This window comes from Temnothorax americanus, unplaced genomic scaffold (genome assembly GCF_048541705.1).
Source record: "Temnothorax americanus isolate GAGA-0224 unplaced genomic scaffold, ASM4854170v1 Scaffold164, whole genome shotgun sequence".
Classification (NCBI taxonomy): Eukaryota; Metazoa; Arthropoda; class Insecta; order Hymenoptera; family Formicidae; genus Temnothorax; species Temnothorax americanus.
In genome coordinates, this window is record NW_027509301.1 from 104578 (window position 1) to 129532 (window position 24955).

The following is a 24955-nucleotide window of genomic DNA, read 5'->3' on the forward strand; positions in this document are numbered from 1 at the left end:
CCCCGCGCTAGTAGTTCCATAGCTACGCTGTCCCGCATTCCGCGATGCGTTCCCGCACACACATACGCGCGCGTGCACACCTTCGCCTTTCGATTCACGCATTCCCGACGAAAGAGAGGTGACCAACGACGCGCGGCGGACAAGAAGAGAAGAAAACTACTCGGACCCGTAGTGAGGGAAGAGCTGAATGAAAAAAGGAGAAGAAAAAGGAGTAGTGGGACCGGGTGAGAAAGAGAGAGAGAGAGAGAGAGAGAGAGAGAGAGAGAGAGCGCAGTCGACTAAAAGGATGGAAGGGAGAGAAAACGGTGTTGTAGGAAGAGTGGGGAACCCTGGCAGAGACTCCTTGCGCAAGGAACATGAGGATTCGTAGTGGGAGCCTCAACGGGCGTAGCCTTAGCAAAGCCCGCCCACCGTCTCCCCATTGAGAACCACGTGCTCTCCACGTCTGCCAGGCACAAGAGATCTGTCAGAAACTGTTAGCTTCGTTCTATGAGAAAACGAGAGCGCGCTGTGATGAAATAGGTGCAATCCTTGCGCTCGCTGACAGTCGCCGATTGCGATGACCCTATCAGGAAAAGGTATCATCGTCAAAGATATCTTTAGGATCGTCAAAGCTGAATTATACATTTATATAAATTCTTTATTCCCAAACATTGAGAAAAAGAGAGAAAATTAAATTTACAAAAAACAATAAATTTATAACAATATCTTATGTATAATAAAGTTATCGATATACAATTTATAGTTCTAAACCCGATGAAAACACTCTTTTACATCTCATATTGCATAATTCATTATTAAATTTTGTATTTAAAAATTAAGTTAAATATTTGTTTTTTATATATCTATCTTCCAAACAATGCTGGAAACTTTTCTTTGACAATGGAAACTGATTCAGCTCCAGAACATCTCTCACCGCGAAAGATAAACAGAAGTATGAATTCCGAAAGAGAACTAGAAAGAGGAGCGAAAATGGGAAAAAGCATTCTTAGCGAACGCTGCGCAAGGCAAGAGAATGATGCCGTTGACGAGGAAGCAGATGACAAGAAGCACACCGGGAGGGAAGAAATCGAAGAGACCGTAGCTTGCACTGGTGGAGGAAGCGAACGGAGGGAGACAGAGAGGCGGGAGTCGGGCTGTGAGAGAGGCGGGGCGAGATTTAATCGGTCTTGGGGGGGTCCAGTGGCCGCCACCGCATCAGGGGGGAAGGGAGAACGTTCCGTTCTCTCTCTGAAGAGAGATCGGCTCTTCCGCGGAGGAGCGCGTGCAGTCGCTAGCCGAGGCCTATACTTGCCCGTCGAAGGGTATTGGTTCTCCGACTCGTTGCACCATACCCCCCAAGCAGCGCGAGAGCAACGTGAAACGAACGGACGAACTGAGAAAGAGAGAAAGAGAGCGAGCAAAAGGGACAAAAAAATAAGAAGACAGAGAGAGAGAGAGAGAGAGAGAGAGAGAGAGAGAGAGAGAGAGAGAGAGAGAGAGAGAGATAAAAAGAGAGAGCAAAGACGAAGAGATAGAGAGGGTGCAAAACAGAAAAGGGCGAATAGAACATCTCTCCCCTTCAACGCCTTACATCGTTGTATCCCAACACGAGCACGCGTGCACGCACGCCCGCGGCAGGCACGCATGCACGCGCGCGCGTCACCGCCACCGCCACCGCCGCCACCGCCGCCGCCGCCGCCGCCGCCGCCGCCGTCACCGCCACACATTACCACTCGAAGGACCTCCTCATCGAGGAAGCAAAGAGTTGGCACGGACGGTCGACAGATGAACGGAACGGAAGGAGCAGAGCGCGGCACGCGTATACGTCACCCCTGAGAGATTAGGCGAGAAGCCTTTAAACGCCGGCTCCAGTGGCGTTTCCGAATCTTGGATACTTTTACCTGATCCTAAGCAAACGATTGGCGGCATCCAGGCACGCAGCAGCGTCCAAGGAGGGTTGGCAGGTATAAAACCTTCTCGGGCCATTTTGTGCCCCGGTCGTCCGTACGTCTCTCTCTCCCACCACCTAATCGTTCGCTCGCACGCTCTCGAAGGGTGACACCCACCCTTCGAGAAGGGCCTTTCGGGAGGGGTGAATTTTCGGCCGGTTCCACGTCCTGGTCGCACAGTCACAGTCAGCAACAGGATCCTAAACGTCACGGTGTTTGTCAGGTCTAACGGACATTTTGACAAGTCTCGCAAGAAACACTTGCCCTAAACGCAGAACGGCAGAGACAAGTCTCCGGATCAGTGCGCGGAAGTGCTTGCGGAGACAGAGAGAGAGAGAGAGAGAGAGAGAGAGAGAGAGAGAGAGAGAGAGAGAGAGAGAGAGAGAGAGAAAGAGAGACGGTTACATCTCTTCTCTCGATAACGTTGATCGGCGGTCTCGATACGGTTCGCCGAACGTCGATTCCACCGAGGGTGACGCCGGTGATCAGTGACCGTTATCGAAACACCCCGGAAGGATCGCGCTGAAATCCCAGGACGATCTTATCAAGCGATTAGCGCCGGGGTCATGCACACGACCCCGTGAGTGCGATTCGAGAGGGAACCGAGAGTTCGCGCGTCGACAAAGGATCGAGAACGCGAGAGTATATCGCGCAGAAGATGTTCGTTCAGTGATAGTTGGTGCACGGTGTGCTTAGTCCACGATCGGAGATAAAGGGACGACGCGGAAGACGGATTTGCGCGCGGGACATTCTGCGATCACGCGAGAGACACGCGAGAACACACGCCGGAAGATGATGAGGCTCTGGATGTTTTTGGCCGTGCTCTCGGTGACGGTGCACGCGTCGCTGGAGGAGATCACCAGAAACAAGAATCGCGGCAGGGGATCCACGTGGTGGTGAGTATCAGAGGGAACGAGAATTTTATATTTTAATTACACCTTCAATATACATATAATCGAATATTCCTCGTTCCGTCCTGTCCTCTCTTTCTCTCACCACGAACGCACGCTTGTAAATACGTCGCGTCGTAAAATATTTTATCGCCGACATTAGCGCGCGAATACCTTTTTAAAATAAATTATGGTTGCACTGAGCGGTTAATAGACCTGTTGACAAAGTCATCGAATGGACTTGACTAATCGAGGGAGCTAATGAAGGACAAGATGATATTCGTCAGAATTGCATGTTTTATATATTACAGAAAGTTTTTCAACTTGTTGTTATTTGTTGCATGAATTATTAATAAATAATAAAGTTGGAATTGCGCTTATAAAATAATCATCTGCAAGGGAATTAAGATCTATAAAATATTCAGCTTTTTTCTTGACTAAAAGTCTCGTCTTCCCATGCGCTATAGCTTATTCAAATCACATTATTCATTCGCATTATTATTTTTCCTTACAGTTAATGAGAATGCTCAATGGTTACGGGCAATTTACTTGATTTGAATTAAAATGCATGAAAATTGTACATATAAAGGATAAACTTGACCTGGTATTCTCGCGACAAATAATAAGAGAACATTTTCTTGTGGCTCAATTATTGGTGATCTTAAAGACTCTTTTCCGGCTATAAACGATGACATCACAGCTAACAATTCAAGCGTTAATTGAAATCATTATTGCAATCGCTGAATCATCGGAAATAAAAATCACGTCGAAGAAATCAGTTCCACCTGATGGCCCTTGATCTTCGACCAGTTAGCGCTGACGTGAAAATCAAAAACTCCATCGCTTCCGTTTCCATTCTTTATCGATCTATTGATTGGCTTCTTGTCGAGGAAAAGATTAAAAATCAATTTGCCAGTAAGTAAAGAAACCACTATATCAATTACACAGCAATCAAATGGAAAAGAAAAGAGTAAAGACCCAAGGTACTTCTTTTCTTTTTTTTTACTCTAAATAATTTCGAAATAGACATAAAAATTTTGAATTCTATCTAAAGAATTTTATATACAATAAAATATACATTTATGTAAAATAATCTCAATTTATTAAAGCCTGCTCTTACACTTCCAAAACTTTATATTTTTCTAAAAGCAATCAAAGTTGTATACATTTGGATATCTGAAATTTTTATTTTACTTATTACATCTTTACTTTTTTTCTGCACGTGTTTAGCGTAACACATTTCCCAGGGACTCGCCAAACAGCAGCGTGCGGCGCGCTATACAGAAACATATCAGAAGATATGTCTCGCGGGACCAATGACGCTTCTCACGCACTTCTTCTTCTTTCACCGCCGCATTCGACGTAATTTCTTCCAATTAAAATGTAATCCTCCGCTTGAATCGCATTGACCTTCGCGCGTTAATTATTACGCCGTGCGCTCGTGCGCGCACGCATTAACACCTGTCTACTCCGGCATTTATCGCGCTAATCGCGGGAGCAACGTTGTTTGCGCGCGCACACCATATCGTTATTAATTCATTAATCATGATTCTAACTTCGCGTTTCGATTCGCGGTTTCTTATTGCACGCGCGATATGTGTTAGATAATGACTAACTTCATTAGCCCGGCCATAAATAATGCGCGCGATCAAGCGCGCTTGCATGCTATCCCGTGAGATAACTGCGGCAATTGTCCACCTATAGCATAAATCGTCGACGATATATCAACCGGACTCTCGTCCGGTTTCCGCGTGAAACTAATACAACGATTCGGCAACGATTTATTGCCGCTAAATTAATTAGATCGACGCAGCGCGACGGGTCGCGCGTTGCTCGCGACGGCCGAGCCAGCTCAAACTGTGACCGTATTGTCCCCGGTTTACCAGCAATTAAGAAGACACGAACATATTTACTCTCGCTTTTGCTATGGTACATCGCGTGTAACCTAGCGTTTCGATCAACGTTCTTCCGCGATTAAGTTCAATTGAAGATTGTTAAGCGAAATAAGTCATTCGATGCATCATTATACTGTGGAAGATACAAAATGTTGGAATGGCAAGATAGAAAGCAAAAAGTCGTGAATCCTTAACGAGTAGAACTCGAAAACTTTTCACATCTATTTAATTTAAAAAATACGTGTATATTTAATCCAATAAATCAGCAGTCCTATTCTTCGGCGATGTATTGCGGCTAGGAATACTAACCCTAGCTATTACTTATTTTTGTCCTTAATTCGCCACACTCCGATCCGTGAGACCGCTCGACTTGGTTGCATATTGTGTCATTTTTATTCTAATTAATATTTTTAATCTTCTAATGTAAGAATTGGAAATACAGAGTTTGAATAAGATGTTTGTGATAATATCAGGTCAAGAAAATGATTTAAATTGAACTTATTACAATAAGGAAACTAGAAAATTGTGTTATTATATGTGAAAACTAGAAAACTGAAAAACGCGTTCAGCGGTCCACTGGACCGGAATGTGGCAAGCTAATAATCAAGGTTAATAATCAAAAGACCGACATAGCGAGATTAATTAATTTAAAAGCGTAAAACAGATATTTTATGGAGAAATAAATAACTATAACTTAAATAAAATTGAACTGGTAGACAGACGGAATTAGTTGTGTTAGAAGGGAAACGCGGGGAGAGTCGTGAATCTATCATCCGTATGGACTCGAGATACATCGGAATCGATCGATTAGCAGGTACAACCGTGACGATCGGTGGACCGGCCGAGAGTCGATACACGCCGATCCGGCGTACGTTACCGTGTGCATCGTGGGTGGTCGCATCTGGTGCTAATGGTGACGATTAATTGTGGACGCGGGCAATAATTACACCTCGCGGCGACATAAAGCGCGCGCGAAGACTTTCCGGATTTTTAAAACGCGCGCGAGAGCGGCGGATTATTACTTTTGCCGTCGTTAATTAAGCCTCGCGCGCGCGTTTTTCCGTCTCGGCGAAGGCGCGCTCGAACTTTTCGCGTTATTATAAACGGTATCCGCGGAATTTTTATATCGAATGCCGTCAGACGGAGTCGTTTCGCCGCCGTGAGAGAGAGAGAGAGAGCAGATCATGTAAATAATTATTGGCAACAAGTTTCCCGTGAATATCGAAATTAAAACCCATTTCTCCTTATTTTTCAAACACCAACAGAACCAGACCAGAGGTTCTTTATTATTATAATACGACGTATGTTTTGCGAAATTTACTTTTTGTAAGCAACAAAATATAAGCTTCTGATGAAACGTATGCATATTTTGCAGCAAACTAATATACTGTGTGTTTGCGTTAAAAAAGCTAGTTTGTGACTTTTATAAATAACTTTTCTACGTCCACATATTTTTAAATGCAAATTAACTTAAACGTTCATCCATCCACAAGAGTAGAATTATTGATACGAACTCCGTATCTTCATTGAACAAAACACGGGAAAAAAATCTGGTTGTATAAATTAGCAATCTGATAGATTCAACAAAAAAGGTATAGGAATCAGGAACTTATAATTAAATCTATCAAATATTCTATAAAACATCGAAGCAGCCAGAAATTTAATTACGATAAATAGAATTCTGTTTGGTGATGATCAGAATGCATCTGTGTACATAGTATATTATTGGGACAAAACATTTTTCTTAATGAAGATGACATGTGACGTATAGTGTCCTACAAATAGGATGCTAAAGGCTTCGTCGTTAATCATTCACGTTTCGTATTTCAAACGAACATCGCTTATTGCTGCGCGCGATCGCAATCCTAATGGCCGTAATACAATATTATATCTATCGCTTTCATCGCAAACCGGTAGTCTCAAGTGTGGTCGATTTATCGACGCGAACGCGGGGCTCAGGGACGGGGAATCAGGAGCGAGGCGTACGCGGCCGTGACAGCAGCCGTGGCTCTCCTATACGATGAGAAAGACGAGAAGTCGGTCGACCGAATGAAAAAGACATCGTCGGGGCTCCGCGATCGGAAACGCGACGTCTCTACGTCGTGATTCATGATATCTCGACCTGATTCACGACGCTGTCGTTCTGAATATGGACCGGCTCACGTTAGAAATGACATACGTCGGGATCGCTCCGACGCGGCTGGAAAGGAACGCCGATGCACACTTGGGGAGAGGCGCTCACTTTGAGCCGGACATTGGATCGGACAAAAACGTCATTGGTCTAGGACACGTTGAGCGTTTGCTTCGATATGAAGTATTAATGAAACAATTTACACTTAATTATCTATCACTATACGCATTTATATACGTTAATTAAAAGTCTATCTATGCGTTAAAATGTCATATAAATAAACGTTTTTATCTTTTGAATCAAAGCGCTTTATCACTGAGTTAGGTTTAGTTCTGAATGCGCAACACTGCGCGTTTGTTCGTTTATATAAAAGCTGCGATGAGGTACTTACACGTGCGAAGGTTAAGGAAATAGCGTCATCGTCGTGAACGTGAGCTCTTCTAAGATAAACAATGTGACCCCATAAATTACATCACAATTGATAGAAAATAAACAACAGTCCTGTCATTTGATGAGATTATTTGACTGGTCGAGCCTCGATAATATCGACAGTGTAACTACAGCAAAGAATAAGATTTTTAGCGTTCAAATCAAAACGTGAATCTAAAGCTATTCCAATTAAATATTAGTTAACGCTAATTAACATTAACCGCAGTTTAACTAATTTTTCTGTCATTACGATAATAAAACTTCTAATATACAGATCTAACGTAATTTTGAAGAAGACACGTGCGATGTATCGTACATACTTTGTGATAACGGCGCGAATTTAACATACTCTTTTGTCACTACAAACGCGTGACGTTGAGGGGGTCGTTATTGCCCTTCGCCCTTCCCTTTCCGTTTTCACCCCTCCCCCTATCTCTCTCTCATCCCGGGGGCGATAAATTATTTTCGTCTCGGCCATCGTCTGGCGGTAGAAAGTATACGAAGGTGGAGGAGATGGAGGAGTCGTCCCTGAAGCTTTTCAAGCCCGACGTAAATTACAAGCAATAGATATATCCTAACCGGTCCGCGCGGCGCGGCTTATTTATGGACATCGCTTATTGAATGCACCGTATGCGAGAGCGCATCGCGTTCACCGCCGCCGATGCTGCGTGGAGCGCATTACACGTCGCGTCGGCCGGGCCGTGCGAGCTCGCGGATCGCGCGTGACGAATCGAAGGGCCCGCCATGTGGGTTCCGCGTGCATTCCGGACGTTACACGGGGCCCGCGATGTTCGCCGAGAGAGCACGTCGCGCCGTTGAATCCCATGTTTATTACTCTCTCTATCTCTCTTTTATTCGCGCAATACGCGCAATAAAGTACATAGCATAATCTTGTTTAATCGAGCACCGTCTCGCATTTTAACGTTACGTTTACGCTTCCGTTTAAAGCGTTAGAAAGATTCTCGCGTGGCAAACGCGTGCTTTCATTTTTACGTCTCTTGCCCTAAAGCGACGCGAGAAAGCGTTCTTCCGGGACGTTACGTTCTCCATCTTCCTTTTCTGAGCCACGTGTTTGCTACCTCGCATTCCGATTTGTCTATACCAAGTGACATATCCTTTTCATTCACCGCGCGGAACTCGTTAAGTGGACCATTATTTCACGTCTCTGTTATTATCGCGTTACACTTGCGTTCGCTCTAAATTTTAATTCAAATATATAAACTAGCCAAAAAGCATTATTTTCTAAAGTTGCAGTCCACTTAACGCTATAAATGACTCGAGAAGCATTCCTCTTTTCTCCTTTTTCAATGAAGAAAGAAAAAGAAGAAGAGCATTAAATGGACTGCAGCCTAATTCAATATCGAGGAACAATTCTGCCTCTTCTTTTATCAGACCACGTGTTTGCCACCTCGCGCTCTAACTCGAGTTTGTTTAGCCCACTCGTAGTGTCAACGAGAGAGATCTCGGTGGCGGGTGGCTGACAGTCAGTTTCACGGTGGGCGCCACGGGCAAGCCCCGGTTTCTGTCAGGGCCTCAATTTCCGCCCCAGACCACGAAGCGTCGACGGAGCCGCGGCGACAGTGATTACCTGTTTATTATGCCGGGCGACGACCGATCCGATCCTAGAACGCGCGAGCTATTTTAAATGAGGGTCGCACTAGCGTCTCTCACTCTCTCGTTAAAGAACAACAAATATCCAACGCGTTTGGTGCTTTTTCACGCAATCAAATTGGACGTTTTACGATCCTGTTTAAGCCGCGGAGTTCTCCCCCATGGGGAGTGCTTATGACACTCGTGTTGTATCAACATTTTATTGCATTACGTGCGCGTATCGCCTTAAATATCGCTGATCGTACTGTTTTGGTCTAGACTCGCTATAGTCTAGCTTTCATGCACTTGAGAATTATGAAGGATCATGAATCGTACTATAAATGATTTATGTTAATAATCATTCTAGCGAGAACATAGATATACACGACTGTAGAAAATATAAAAAGCAAATATTAAGCGGATGCACCTGTCTTGTTAAAATCACCCTTAACTCGCGAACTCCGATCAACTTTCTGATTATTTCGTGTCCGAGCGAGTTACAACGTTTCTTGCCACACTTGATCGGTATGCATTTTGCGCGGCCCAACATTTCTTCAGGGGTCCTCGCGTCCCTCTTCCCACGAAGGGCGCACCGTGAACGCATTTAAACGTTTTTCTGCGCGATGCTCGATCGATCGAGACGCGAATTCTTTCACAGGCCGGACTCGCGCGGCAGCTTGATTTATATACATACAGGGTGTATCGGAAGACGTACTTTCTCTAAAACTGCAATACGCAAACGTAAACAATTAGTTAAAAAAATTAATATATTGTCGTTATGCTTTTCAAAGCGTAAATAATTAACACTAGACAATTTGAATTTACGAATATAATTATAAAAAATGTTTTATTCCATTTCGAAGTCTTACTTGAAAAGAAAAACTTGAATCTCAGTTATGAATAAAAAGTTGCGGAAATATCAATGCGGAAACAGGCATTCTAAGTAATAGCACTTTATTACATTTTCCTTAAAGAAAAATCAGCTTAAATTCGATCAACGAATTTACAGCGAATCCCTAGACACCGATACACCCTATACATGCAATATATACACGCGACGAGCTACCGTTGATCGAAACTGCTGAACCAGTTTCGTCTTTCGTGCTAATCCACCTTTCATCGCTCCTCCGTTCTCTCTCGCGCTGCCCGTTTTCTCCTGAACGCGCACTTTTTTGTGCTTAAAATTGGCGTTTCGCGGTGACGACTACTGTTTAACTCGCACGCTTAAAGCACCCATAAGTTACACATCGATTCAAATGTCTTGCAAGTAATTTCTACGATGCGTGACCAAATGCGTTTAGTCGTTTAGTCCGACGTTTTAAAGATGTGATTTTAATATTTAAAGGAGCTTTTTCTTTGTTCGATAAATCAAGAAAATATAAAAATACAGAACCACTGTCTTCTCAAAAAATACAATTAAAATAGATATTATTATTATACTTTAAAAAGCAAATAAAGAGAGCATCCACTTTACAAACTGAAAATTTAATCATTTTTTTTATATTAAAGATTCTAAATGAATAAATGCAGAGATCAGAGAAGCTTGTGTAAAGCTGTTGAATATAATCGAAATAAATATTTCGAAATAACAATTGAAGGAAATATAATGCATATATAAGAGAGCCATATATAAGATATATAAAGACACATGTATAAGATATATTTATAAGTGACCATTGAATGTTGAATTAAAGCCCCATTTAGCAAAAATTGGAAGTTGTTTCCCTCGCAGATCGATCACACCTGTCGCGCCTGTGGATCGGATAGGACAAACGCAATCGCGGCGGATGACGGTGCGCATTATCGTTCGCGGAATTGCCGCGTAATTAAAATTTATTCGCGCGATATGGCCCGATACCTTTGTATGCGTTACATTACGACGACCGTGTAATACGCGACATGTACGATGTCGATAACGACGCGCACGGCGCTCGCCAGAACGGACACACAGGGGCTCATTAAGGGAATTTATCGGCGATCGCGTTGCATTAAGCTCCTCAGCCGGGGACCGGGGCTGGTTTTAAGCGCGGCCGAACGCGGCTGCATATATAAATTGATAATTTCACGAAAGCGCGTATACGATGTACGCTTTAACGCTTGTGTCGAGAATGTATGATCGGGGATTACGCTCTCCCGCCTCCCCCTCCCCGGCCTGGACGAAGGGAGCACCGAGTACCGCCGGATCACGGGAGTAATTTTACTCAAAGGGTCTTCATTAATACGATCCCTGTTTGAAAACACGTCCTTAACGCTCCGCCGTCTGCCGTCGAAGCCTCCTTCCTTCGGCGTCAGCCGAGCCTACTTCTTCCTTCGACGAAACTCCAAGGAATTGTCCGAGATGAATGGGCGACTACAAATAGTCGCACTCAAAGCCACTTTCGACGGCTTCTTTCTGACAAATTATAAAGGATGGCTCTCTCGACAAATGCTTCCGTATATATGCTTCGTTTTCTCCTCTTTTATCTCTGTATGTTTTTGGAGTGCAATTTTCTTTCATCATTTTTATTGTATGTTACATCCATTTTTGTGTTACCCGCTGTTCGAAGTGCCTTAATTGTTACGAGTTTTACTTCATATAAAACGCGAAGAGTATAAAAAAAAGTAATAAACGTCGTCTTTTTGTTTTCATTTTTAGGGGTATTGCAAAAGCGGGCGAACCCAACAATTATTTACCGATGTCAGCAGGTTCCATACAGATGGAACCGGTCTACACGACCCTGAGAAGAAAGCAGAGGAGGCTCGCGAGAGAAAATCCAGGAGTGCTGATGGCGGTGTCAAGGGGTGCGAATCAAGCTATCGCCGAATGCCAGCATCAGTTTCGCAACCGGCGATGGAATTGCTCGACGAAAAATTTTCTTAGAGGGAAAAATCTCTTCGGCAAGATCGTCGACAGAGGTAAGAAAATTCATTATCGGACGACACACGCAATAATGAGAACTATTATTGTGAAAGTTTTTCTACAGTAATTTGTCCATGCGATGTGCTTATATATGTTGCTTAATTTATACCCAAGAACCAGTTCCGTCTGACAACTATTTTCGTGAAAAGCAACGTGTTTAGTTCACTATTGACATAGATTTAAAAAAAAACGATAAGTAACAAGCGTTATTATAGTTCCTTGTTTTCACGCAGGAACGAGAGTAGCAATAAAATGATACATAAGCCACTTGAAAGTGTACTTATTCTACGTTTCAAAAGACGGTTTATCAGTGCTTCGATACCCAATGTTCTCGATAGAGAAACGAGTTCCAACGGAAGAAACGAGAGAAATAAGGAACGAGAGAGAGAGAGAGAGAGAGAGAGAGAGAGAGGGAGGTCCGATCACGGCCGTTAAGATCGCGAGTGACAAATCTGTCGATTTGCTTAAGCCAACACAGGCTCGGGACGTCTCATAACACTCGGTAGATTAAGTAATAAGGCCGTCATCTCGTCATCGCGATACGTCATCGCCGAGCGAACAACACCTTCGAGATAAGCCGTGGATTTTTCAGCGGATGTAGAACCAATTTAAAACGGACATCACTGGTCTTTTATCTAGCCGAAAAGCGTGTTACTTCGAACGGGTCATATTTCTCCTAACATTACTTTATCTCGATTATACACAACCGCATACGATATAAAGCTTGGGAATTTATTTATTGTGTACTTATATTTATTGAGTTTATATAAATTACGTATATTATAAATATATTTTAAATGCATTAAAAATGAAACGCGCGCGCGTATAAATTATAATACAGATTGGACAAAATTAATCATTTCAACGTATCTGAATAAGTGTGTGACAGTATTTGTTATTATATAAATATATACATATATAAGCGATCTATCGTACAAATCTATATTTTCTGTATAGAATTTGTATATACGTATATAAAATATTAAGTGTAATAAATTTACATTTGCTGAGTATATACATATATTATTCTATTGCTATTTAGAGACCGTGATCGGACACCCGCGGTGCTCTCGACGAGTCGCATTAACACCTCGTTTGAATGCGAACGCTCGCATAAATCGAGTGCATAGAGCGCGAAGGCCCCAAGTCGTCGTGGGGTTAGAAGGACGAGGGCACGGCGATGCCGCGATGAGGAGAGAAAAGAGGACGTGAAGGGGGAGGGGGGCTTTAGGAGGCGTGCCCTTCGTCCGAAGGCCCCGGGCACGTGCCCTCACCGGCCAGATGTATGTTTTGCAACCTGATAATGGACCTTCTCGTACCAGTTCTGGCTCCCCTGCGGCTCTTTTAGATCTCGTCGAGGCGATTGTAAGCCGAGCTTTTTCGCTCGAGCCGCTCCCACCCCATTATGTCGAATGTCCCCATATGGCCACTTAGTAAAACTAAAAAAAGTACACGGCGCAAAAAGAGAGAGAGAGCGAGAGAGACAAGAGGGAGAAAAGGGGTAGAGAGCGAGAGAGAGAGTAGCGTCGCGCGCGCGTTATTTTCACGAGCCTGTAACACGCACGCCCCTACGCCCAGAGACACGTTTCGTTGCAACATTGCAACGCGAGATGATCGTAACGTCGCGATGGGGTGACGCGGATTGGCGGTTAATACGAGACGTTCCCTCTGGTGTGTGTCTGCGACTAACACCGGTATCTAGTTGCAGATAGATTCGTATATATCCTCTCCGTATATACTGACACTCGGCCCCCCTTATTTCCGATTCACCCTCCGCGACGATTGTATTCACTAGCTGTTACTACAGCGCATTTATCGTATGCCAACATGTAAGTACTGAAAATGATTAACTGTTCTATATTTGAGGATACCTTGAGGTCATCTTTATATATACGTAACAATATCGCAAGTTTTCTTATACCTTATTATTTTTTAAGTGTCTTCTTGATGGGACATTATTGAGTGGAATTTATGGAGTCCGCATTCGTTTCAAGTGTCTTCACTCTTGCGAGATTTTTACAAAACCATCCGTTATAAAAAATTACACTGTTGTATTTAGTACACTGCGTATCTTTGCATACGCGTCAAAGGTATTATTCGAAAAATTATGCACTTCTCATGCGTTATTACTCTGTATAACTCTGCTGCCGTTAAGGGATAAAAGACGCGGCGGCTATTAAAAATTCCGTAAATCGAACGGCGGTCACGGTTAACATTGCGGCATTTATATGACACCTGTAAACGAAAAAGTGAGAGCGCCATGTGGCATCCATAACGCTTGACGTGTTAATCAAGCTCCGAGAAAGCCACTCACGGATAATAACGCCGTGGGGGGGGAGGGGAGGCGAGAATCCGTTTTTACATTCGTTTCGCACTTCTATGATACATTGTTCTGTCAGAACCAGGTAAAAAATGATTACGTGTGAATCGTGAGATACAAAAGCGCGTCGCGCGGTTTAAAGACCGATCGTAATGTTATTCCCCTGTCAGGATTAAATAACCATTGTGAGAGGTATTAATTTGATAGCCGCGAATAGCCTGTCATATAATTACATTCTCCAATCTATCGCGCAAAATAATAGTCTAATAAGAATATTTACGCGAATAAACGGAATTTGATCGCAAATTCGTGCAAGAAAAAGAAGAATTAATCAGGAAGCAACGCTTTCTTATTTCTTTACATTCTATATAAAATATATTTACGTAGATTTTTATGTTTTAACGCGTGTTAACTAATTGATTTTATTTTTGCACGTAAACGAGTAACAACTTAATAACTGTTCCGCAATAGATTGCTATAAAATTGTCGCGATAGACTTCAGTTTGTGCTTTGCCTTTCTCTGGTTTTCCGTAACAATCTGCAAGATCGCTCGCAGCTTCCACCGGAGACGAGGCCCTCGACCTTTCACCTTTCGTCTTCATCGCCCTGTGTGAGCGCGGACCAGTTTCCTCCGCTCTTCTCGCTGCCGCTCCCGCTTCTCGTATCTTTCTTTGTCCTCGATCCTCTCGAGATTTGATCTTCGCCGTGCTGGCATAAGGGAAACACACAGATCGCTATCAACTACCGGTAATCCGTTCTCGTACTTGTCGCATTCAAGGATAAGGAGATCAAAAAGAGGGGATCCGGAAAGAACGTCGCAGTCGAACACCGGCTTAAACGGTCGTTTCCGGATTATCACCGTGTTCTAACTGTCGGCAGTCATGTCGGAAATATAAGTCGTGAAAGTAGAATGGATATATATAGATTTTCAAGCGCGGGATAACGCGAATCTATTGCTATGCGTCGCATTGGTCTCACGTTAATATCACCGGGTGTGCTGCGCGTGCGACGTGTCGTTATGCGAATATATTACATATTTATTGCCGTTAAGAAACGGAAAGTCATGTAGAGATTCACGTTTTACTTTTAGTGTTACCGGGGAAAGAAATTCATCTATTATTAAGTACAAGAACAAGTTGTCAATCCACGCGGGAATTTCTAATAACACGCGAGTAAGACGGTCTTAATATATTCACGTGTCAGTATGTGGAAACGCACAATTAGCGATTCGATAAAAATCGCGACACGTCGATTAATATGTATACGATCCGAAACTTTTGTCGACATCTAACACGAGCGAGAGAGAGAGAGAGAGAGAGAGAGAGAGAGAGAGAGAGAGAGCGCCAGACATACGAGATTTGAATTTAAATAATACGTGATCATATTGATGTGAAAGGGTGAGTGGAATTAATATCGAGCCGGGGATTTTGCGAGGTGATTTTCGGAGACTCGGTCTCCGATACTTTTGGCTGCGTTTGTACTCGATATTATAGCTGGTAGTGAGTGCGTTCGCGGCCTGTAATCATTTCGCCGCCAAGAGCCACCTACCGCATTGGTACCCTTACCTTCCACCGTTCTCCATCTCATTTCTTCGCCCGGCTCCTCTTCCGTTCCTTTCTCTCGCGGCTTTCTCTCCGTGTGCCTCCGCGTCTTCCTTCTCCCTCAGCGCACACCGTGTGGCTCGCAAAAGCAAGCCTCGCAGCCTAATTGCTCCGTAAACTGCGAAGACTCCGCCGCATCGGGCGCATATAACACTGTGTCTCTTCCTCTCCCAGATTATTTTTGACGATCATAACCGAGATCATTCGAGTCGCAAAAAAAAGGAACAACTACCGCGCCGCCGTCTCAGTGATTCGTCCGCGTATGAGAGTTAATTTTAATTCAAAAAACTCACAGAGAATAAAAATAAAAGTTAAGAATAAGGATTTAAAAAATGCAGATGATAAAATTCGACATATATGTAACCAGCGGAATGACGAATATAAGAATGGTCTCAATCTTGATCAACACACATAATATGCAAATAATCATCTTTCTTCCCCGGCTATGCTCTATCAATGAGGCAACCAATCAGCGAATGAAGTTCGCGATTAGTTACGGGCCTGCACGCCTTATCCCACAAAATGACGTTGCAGCTCTGCAACGGTTTGCATTTCGCCTTCATGATTCTATTATAGCACGAGTTTCAACAGAAGGCAAATTGTAAGGCACGAAGAAAAGGAAGAGCCACAAAGAGAACATGCACGATGCAGAGCGGAAATCCGTAACAAATCTCATTTTTACCAACTGCCATGGATTACCTCTTATTCCGGAAAGACGCGCGTTATACAACGGAGTTAAAAGCCGTCCTTTCTTTTTTGACAACGATCCGATTAATGAATTCGCACAAACTCAATCATGCAGGTATTTTCGATCTTTATAGTCAACACGTGACGCACGTTTGTAATCTTATCTTCGTCGGTGAACCCAGGCGACGCGAGGTCGCGAATAATTTCGTATCACCGTGCGCCGGTGATATCGACGTATAATCGGCCGTTTACAGGATAAATTCAATCAATATCTGTCCCGGTGCGTGCAGCAGCGGCAGGACGCGTCTTATATGGCGACATCAGGCGCTTTTTGCCACGGCCATAAATCGCGGCCTATGATGGGCTACATGTGTCGACGGCACGCCACGGTTTCTTGCGAAAACGTGAGCCGCGACCCAATGGGCCCCTGCGTGATTTTTACATCTTGTTTGCTTCCACGGGGGCCCCGCAAGCCCGCTCCCGCTCCCGCTCCCGCTCCCATTCCCGCGGGTCTATATGGCGCTCACCCGTGTTGTTCCGCGGTCTTCGAGTTCCACAGGACTATTCTGCCCGTTCTTGGCTTTCATCCTTCTTATTTTCGAGCCTCGCCGAGTCGGCCGAGTTGTCGCCGCGATCATTTCTAAGCTCGTCGCCGCATATCGAGGAACATCATTCGCGAATATATGTTGAAGATAAAATAAAATAGAGAAAAAAATATATTTTTTAAACGCGTGATATAAATTTTGTAATTTTTGAAGATACACATACATCGAAAGACATTAAAAATTACTAAGACTTATTTAAAAATAATATATGTATAAGTAATAATTGCTGATATTATCCTCGTTTATATAAACCGTGACGTTCTTGAATAAACAACTTAATTTTCTGTATGCTGTCTATTAAGAATGAAAGTTTTTATAGCCAATCTTTTAAACCGGCATTTTTCTCTTCACATTGACATCTCGAGTTGCTGAAATGGCAATCTCTGTCTCAGCGCAAGTAATAAATCCATCTTTCCGTTTCTTTATAACGTTCGTAATGAATCATTGTAAGCGGTTTTACGCCCAGCCTCTATCACTTGACATCGCGGGCCCATCATCTCATGTCTAATGACTGTATTACGACACATCTATACATAAATCATCACGTCGCCGATACCGTCGTCGGGGGACCGCACCATCGCCAGTAACGTCGATCGTTTTAGATTCCACGCGTAGGTGGTTACACCATAACTCGTTCTGTCCCCTGACAGGTACTCGGGCCGCGACAGTAGCAATAATTCCTAACGATTTTATCTTCGTGGAATTTCAGCCGAGACGCAAATGTCCCTCGTAAAGATGCGCGACGATGCCGCTTAGGACAAATCTCAAAAACGACGCGGTCGTGGTGATTGCGGCTTTTCGCTCCGTATACTTCATTGACTTCGAGACTTTAACATTGAGAGGCCGACCGTTCGTCTGACGAACTTCATAAATCAGCGTTTCATAATAAAACTCATACTATCGCATTTATGTAAATTCAAAAGTACAAATCTGGAATACTTTTTATACAAATACCGATGCATATATACATCACAATTTTGCAGTGACAATTTTTCGCAACAATTCAATAGTAGGATAATCAATAGCATTTTATCGTTTTTATACCATTTGCATTCGTGATTTTAAAATAATCTCAAAAAATTTTAATATAAGACACTTTGATGAATTAATTCCTTTTTGTTAATAAAAAAACTTTTTTACATTAACAAAAAAATTAATTACAATTGAAAATATGATCATCTATACGCGTATATCTATAAGTTGCAGGAAAAACTTGTTCCATCTGCTTTATTTTCCACAAAGATTTCAAGACTAATACGTCAAACGCTTTGAGACCGAAACATTCCGATTCTGCTCACCGTCCCTAACGCTGCCAGGTCGTCAGGTTCCGGATCGAGCACGAGCAAAGGAACTGCCATCGATGTGTGGTGTGCGCGCGTGTTTACCCTGCGGGCACATTCTGGCTGCGCCTCCAACTTGCTCATACTATTTGAACGAGTCGATAAAACCGCCGTCGAACTATTTATCGTACGCGGAACAAACGAGAACGGCGCGTTCGCTTCTCGTCGAGGGCAAACAATCGCGCGGTACCGAGAGATTATCGAGAGTCGCGCTTTTTGTTAATCTTCATTTGAACTTTCCTCGCACCAGATCTTTCATCGTGTCGCATTCTTTCTCTCACTTCGCACACATTTTCCTTCCTCTCCCTCGTTTTGTTCCTCCACGACCTCGCGCGCGCGTGGTCGATAACGGATATATTTCCGTGCCTTCGAGAAACAAGACCGCCACTCGCTTATCTGGGCAGTCCCCGATTGTTTGCAAATCATAAAACTCGTAAAAACCAAGAAAAATCGAACGGATTGATGGTTTCCACGAATTACGAAATCCACGACGAGGCAAAATGAGTTCATCGAGGGCGTTCGGCCGCAAACAATTAGTCGCGTTCTTAACACGTGAGAGACATGATTCAACGAGCGTTATGCAGTTACGTGAATATACCGGCACGGCTCGTAGATTTAAAGTCAAGGAAAGAAAAGAAAAGAGAAATTTGTAATAAATCTATCTTTATCTTGCGATAAATCTTTTCCTTCCCTTCTTTTCTTCTTCTCCCTTTTTTCCCTTCTAAGATAGATATATAGATATACACTTAAATTGCAAATAAATATTGAGAATTTATTTTTTTTTTTCGAAAGGAAGGAAAACATTTCGAAAACTGCAAAGAAAATAAATATCGTGCGATTTTGTGACAATGAGAAATTCCTAAAATTGAATACTGTTTCGTTCAAGCCGTGCTAAATAATTAGCAATCGCTATGTTGCAACACGTAGCAATATCTTTTCCTGTCTACTTAACAAGTTGACGAGTGACCCTCTTGGCTTCATGCCTTTCCTTGTTAAACGAATTTGTGACACTTTCATCCTGTCGCTGTTAGTTCTTCAGGAATCCAGAATGTCTCCTCGTCTAGAAGGCAAAGGCGATTACGAACGGTGTAATCCATTCGGTCATGGGGTCTGACATTATGATAAATAATATCTGGAACTGATCGAATTTAGGGATGAGAGGGGAAACGGGACGAGGATTCACCCGTGACAATGGGTCGTGTAACGGCATGAATCTTTTCTTCAACATTCCTGTTTTCTCACTTCCGTCAATGCGGCAATTCTGCGTCAAGATTGAGGAAAATTGTTGCGCGCTCATTTTTCTCTCTTTCTTCGCTTTCTTCTCTGATTTCGTTCGACCTCGTTTTATCTGTTCTCAACGCTCGCTACTGTCAGAAAGGGAGCTGGAGATGTCACTGTGTCGTAACGTAAAAGACTCGTAACGAATTTAGAATTTCGAGCCGAGGACGGTTCGTTGCGGATAATCATCCGTATACCATATTCTGCTCGTCCGTGGTTGAATCGCTTAACGTCTTATTCTTGTTCAATTTTTCGGATTCTATCATTTCGTTACGCACGCGCATTTAATCGGCCCAGGAAAGTTTCCCATCGATTTTTATAGTTGATCACTCCAAAAATTCATAATTTAGAAAACAGAATAACTAGAAAATAGTACAAACTTATTTTAATCCATAAGCTTATCTCTTTTATATAGAACATTCATTAATTCGCTTCAGATATATTATATAGTTATTATTTAAAAAAATATCGCGTATAAAAACGTACCTACTAAATAAAAGGTATAATATATATGCATTATATTATTATTAAGGAATACATATATGTATATGTATATGTATACTAATATGTACTACCCCCCTCTTTCTCTTTAAATGCATGCGCTATTATATTATAATTAAATAAAAAGATGAATAAAAGTAAAGAAAATTTATTAAATGAAATTTAATTAAAAAATATAGAGCACCGTGTAATATTTTTTCACTAATGGGACAATGTAACACTGTCTTGGAATGGTGCGAGCTCGCAATTTATGAAATTGTTTTGCCCGCTCTTCTCTCGCGCGATATCTTCATCGCTACAAAAGGAGCCGACGCGCACCTGCACCTTATGCAGATAAGGTCGAGGTGCTTCAGGTCAGCCCACTCAGGGTTAAGGTCACGTACCGTCTCTTGCCTCTCTCGGCGCTCTCTCTTTCTCCCTCTCTTCTTCTGTCGTTCTTCTTGTCGTTCTCTCTTACGGACACTCCTGTTCTCCCTCGCTTCCACCTGCGAGGACTTCTCGCGCAGGTAGTCCCTCGTGGAGGATTGAGACGTTGCCTGCATGACGTCATCATTCACCTCCTACGCGACCAAACACCGTGAAAGTTTTGTCAGCACTCCCGGCGAGTATCAAAATATTGATATCTATGAAGAAAAAAATAGCATTTTGTCAAGAATCTACCACATTTCTAATGGAAAAATAATTATAATTGCCAAGAATTAATTTTTGCCGGAAATATTCAGGAATATTGTGCAACTGGATAAATAAAATTAAAAGCCGAAGGACTTTAATGATACACAATATTTACGATAAAAGCAGTAATATATATATGTAATGGTTGATTTTAACTGCGTTTTTTTTTTTTTTGCATTTCTCGTGCGCTGAACAGGGAATTTAGTTTCCGGCATGGCACACGTAAATTTTCCATCATTTTCTTGCAGGATGTCGAGAGACCGCTTTCATCTACGCCATCACGAGCGCGGCGGTGACACACAGTATCGCGAGGGCATGTAGCGAGGGCAGCATTCAATCGTGTTCCTGCGACTATACTCACCAATCACGCGCATCATCCGCCGTTCGAGATTGGGAATGGGGTGGTTGCTCGGATAACATTGGATATGGCTTCAAGTTCTCTCGCGATTTCGTCGATACTGGCGAACGTGGCCGGAATCTCCGCGAGAAGATGAATCTACATAATAACGAAGCCGGCAGAGCAGTAAGCTCTTTTGATTTCTGAAATTATTTCATCTGAAAAAAATAAAAGAAAAAAATAGAAGCGTTAAAATTACTCTACTAAATAATATTTTATTTATTGTTCCCTAAATTCAAATAAAAAAATGGAATATATGAAATCTTAATGTTTGAGATTTATTTAAAACATTATACATTTTGTTATTTTATTTGCCCGCATATTTGTAAATTTGCTGAACAAAATGATGAATCCGCGATAAAACGTTTATGCGGGGAAACTGAAAGTGTCACGAATATTATTAATTTTAATTATGAGAAAAATTACAGGACTTCGCCTCTCTCGTTACAGCACGTTACTTCGGAAATGCGTCAGGAATGCAAGTGCCACGGCATGTCGGGCTCGTGCACGGTGAAGACCTGCTGGATGCGGCTGCCGAACTTCCGCGTGGTCGGCGACAACCTGAAGGATCGCTTCGACGGGGCCTCACGGGTGATGGTCAGTAATTCGGACCGCGCGCGCGTCAACAACAATGCCATCACCAGCAACTCGGCGAGCAACTCCGTGCACCAGCATCGCGACGGTCTCGGGCGCCGGCATCGCTACAACTTTCAATTGAAGCCGTACAACCCGGAGCACAAGCCGCCCGGGCAGAAGGACCTCGTCTACGTGGAGCCGTCGCCGCCGTTCTGCGAGAAGAATCCGAAACTCGGCATTCTGGGCACCCACGGGCGGCAGTGCAACGACACGAGCATCGGCGTCGACGGCTGCGACCTGATGTGCTGCGGCAGGGGCCACAAGACCCAGGAGGTGACGGTGATCGAGAGGTGCTCTTGCACCTTCCACTGGTGCTGCGAGGTCAAGTGCCAGCTGTGCAGGACGAAAAAGACGATACACACATGTCTGTGAAGAGGGGGACTCGGTCGCGAGATATCACGTAATCTTGATAAATCTTTGAGCAACCTTCATGCAGGGTTAAAAACGATCAAAGTTTCGAACTTTCTCTGTTTTTCGCGGGTAACCCTGGGTATAAACGGTATATTGAGGAATTCGAAGGATGAGACTACTCTTCTTTTTAGCTCAAAGCACCATGTGACAGTCTCTTTCGCGGACGACCGACACGCCGGTCTCCGTTTCCGCGAGAGATTCTGCCGATGGGTCTTGCCGGACGGGGTCCAAGTCGTCGTGGAGAGTCCCGCGCGTGAACCCCGCGGGATCTCCTCGTCTCCAGTATTACGCGAAACGAACGGAACTACATATATATTTATTACGTCGCGTCGCGCGCGTATTAAAGACTGAGATGGTGAAGAGCGTTCGTGCGATCGTAGGTTTTTAAGGCTTTAAGATAGGAAGATTGTGGGACGCGTGGATGCGGTGTTAAATAACCGGTGTTAAACACCAGCGTAACACCGGGGGGTTCGCTATCTCGCTATATTCACCGACGAGGATCGGAACTTGATCTGCACCTCCCCCCCCCCCCATAATAAAGGCTCTGACATCTCAGCTGTGACAATGTCATATGGTAGAAGAAAATAATTTAAGGCTGCCTGCTATCCGCATCTCTCATCCTGTTACCCTGTTCGACAAAAAACATTATCCCCGTTGGATAATATTCGAATTCAATTCACTACCATCTCTACGTGACATTAATCAAAATGGATTAGCGAACTCGCTTCTCCGCCGTAAAGGACTATTGATCACGATAAAGTTAATCCGATGTATAAAGCCTTCAATTATTTTATCCTGCTGCATATGAGGACTTCGATTTAAGTGATGTTCATTGGCGACAACGCGAGCGTCGTGGTCTCGCGTAAGCGTTATTTATTTTAATGGTGTCCTTTTTGCCACTTTAGACACTCGCTCCCTCGGGGAAAAACTGGCAATCTCGTATACAGATCGCATACTTGTATATAAATAAATTATAGCGATGTATTTTGCAACAATGTGCGAGCCAATCGGTGGCCAATATATATTTCTCCGTAAGAAACTATTGTAAATACAAAGCAGGCTTTCACACGCGCGACGAATAAGACAAAGCCCCACGTTGAGAGTGGTAAATTATTTTTATATCTTTTTCATGTATCCCTCTCTCGTTTTCTCTTTTTTCTTTATCGAGTACCGGGATATTGAAAATCCCGCGGGTTTAAAAATATCTTTTTTTTACAAATGCTGGATAAAGAGATTACTCTTCGAAATGAGAAAATTCCAATAAGTAAGGTAATTCCAATGTTGTGCATAATAAATGTATTAATTATTGCTCGTAATTTATACAAATAAATATATAAGAAAATTAAATAAATGACGAAATTAAGATATTCGGTTACATTACTTTTAAACCCCAGCTGGCCCTATCCTAAAAAAATTATAAAAATCCTTTCATTAATTTTAAACAAGTAATTGCATCGATTTATCGTGTAGCATAATTAGTATCAACAATCCATTAAACAATTTATTTTGCATAGAACGTTTAAGCAAGTCGTAGAAATCACAATACAACCATTTTACTATTTGCTTGCTAAAAATAAGGTAATAATTAATATAGTATCTTCCTTGAATTCAACAATCTATTAACTTCCTGTCACGATACGTGTTCAAAAGAGATAAACTGGTGATAAACTGGTTCTATAAAGACAAAATACAAAGTTCTCGCATAGAGGTCTCCATTCGAGCGCTAGAACCGCGATAGCGGATGTCCGCGGACGAAATGTACGAGCAATATCCCTCGAACCTCGGCCTCACGGTCGACGCGCCGCGCCGTGTCGCAGGACTATTCAATATTTTCCCATTACACGATGCGCGCCGCCGTCGACGTACTCCCGCGAAATATAGCCAACTGGTTCCCCAACTGGACGACTTCATAATTCCTGTGCCGAGTGAATGTCGTGGGAGGCTCATGCCCCGAGGAGGACTGGTTCGGCTCTCCTCATCCTCCTCTTTTCTCCTTCCCATTCCCCTACCTCCCTCTCCCTTCTCGCCCTTCCTCCTTTTTCTCATCGCGTTCTTTCTTCCTGCATCTCTGGCCTTCCACCGTTGCGTTGCAGCGTTCTGCGAATGCTGCACGCGATGATAACAAACGCAGGAATCCCGCAGGAATCTCCGCGCGGGATAAAAGGACCCTGACCGCATACGAACAGGCATCCGCGCTAATGGTACCAACACTCCACCGTCGACCTACCGGCTTTCTCTCCCTCTCACCCGCCCCTTTTCACCTTTTTTCCCCACATGCTCCTTCCCCCGATCTACCTTCTGCTCCCGCTTCCTCCTTCTGTTGCGTGTCCTCTCTTTCTCTACCATTGGAGCACCACAGTTCTTTCATCTGCCGTTCATGCCTACAAGTAATAAGTATTTCTTTTTAGATTTGTAAGAAAGAGAGAGAGAGAGAGAGAGAGAGAGAGAGAGAGAGAGAGAGTGAATGTTCTAAGAGCTTAAATATTAATCGATTAATGTTGACAATACTATACTACTACGTTTTCTATTCTGTTTCCGTTAGATTAATTACCGAGAAATTATAACGATTATAGTAAATCAATGTAGAGAATTATTGGCCGCGTAAAGTAAACAAATAAAATGCAATTTTTTTTTATTAGAAGAGAAGCGATTTGTGGTTTATATGTATAATAATGATTTGTTTAGTAGAAATATATTTGTCAGTTCATGACTGTGAATTTATGATTTTATATTGAGATCAAG

The 24955-nt window shown here is 43.1% G+C and overlaps 1 protein-coding gene across 1 annotated transcript; it reads left to right on the plus strand.

The window, feature by feature from the left end:
• Window positions 1-1294: 1294 nt before the first annotated feature.
• Wg (Wnt family member 1 wingless) lies at window positions 1295-23564 on the plus strand. The gene is made up of 4 exons (XM_077402973.1): window positions 1295-2827; window positions 11502-11761; window positions 21018-21292; window positions 21617-23564. The coding sequence occupies exons 1-4, from the start codon at window positions 2724-2726 to the stop codon at window positions 22172-22174; spliced, it is 1197 nt and encodes a 398-aa protein (XP_077259099.1). The 5' UTR covers window positions 1295-2723; the 3' UTR covers window positions 22175-23564.
• Window positions 23565-24955: the final 1391 nt, after the last annotated feature.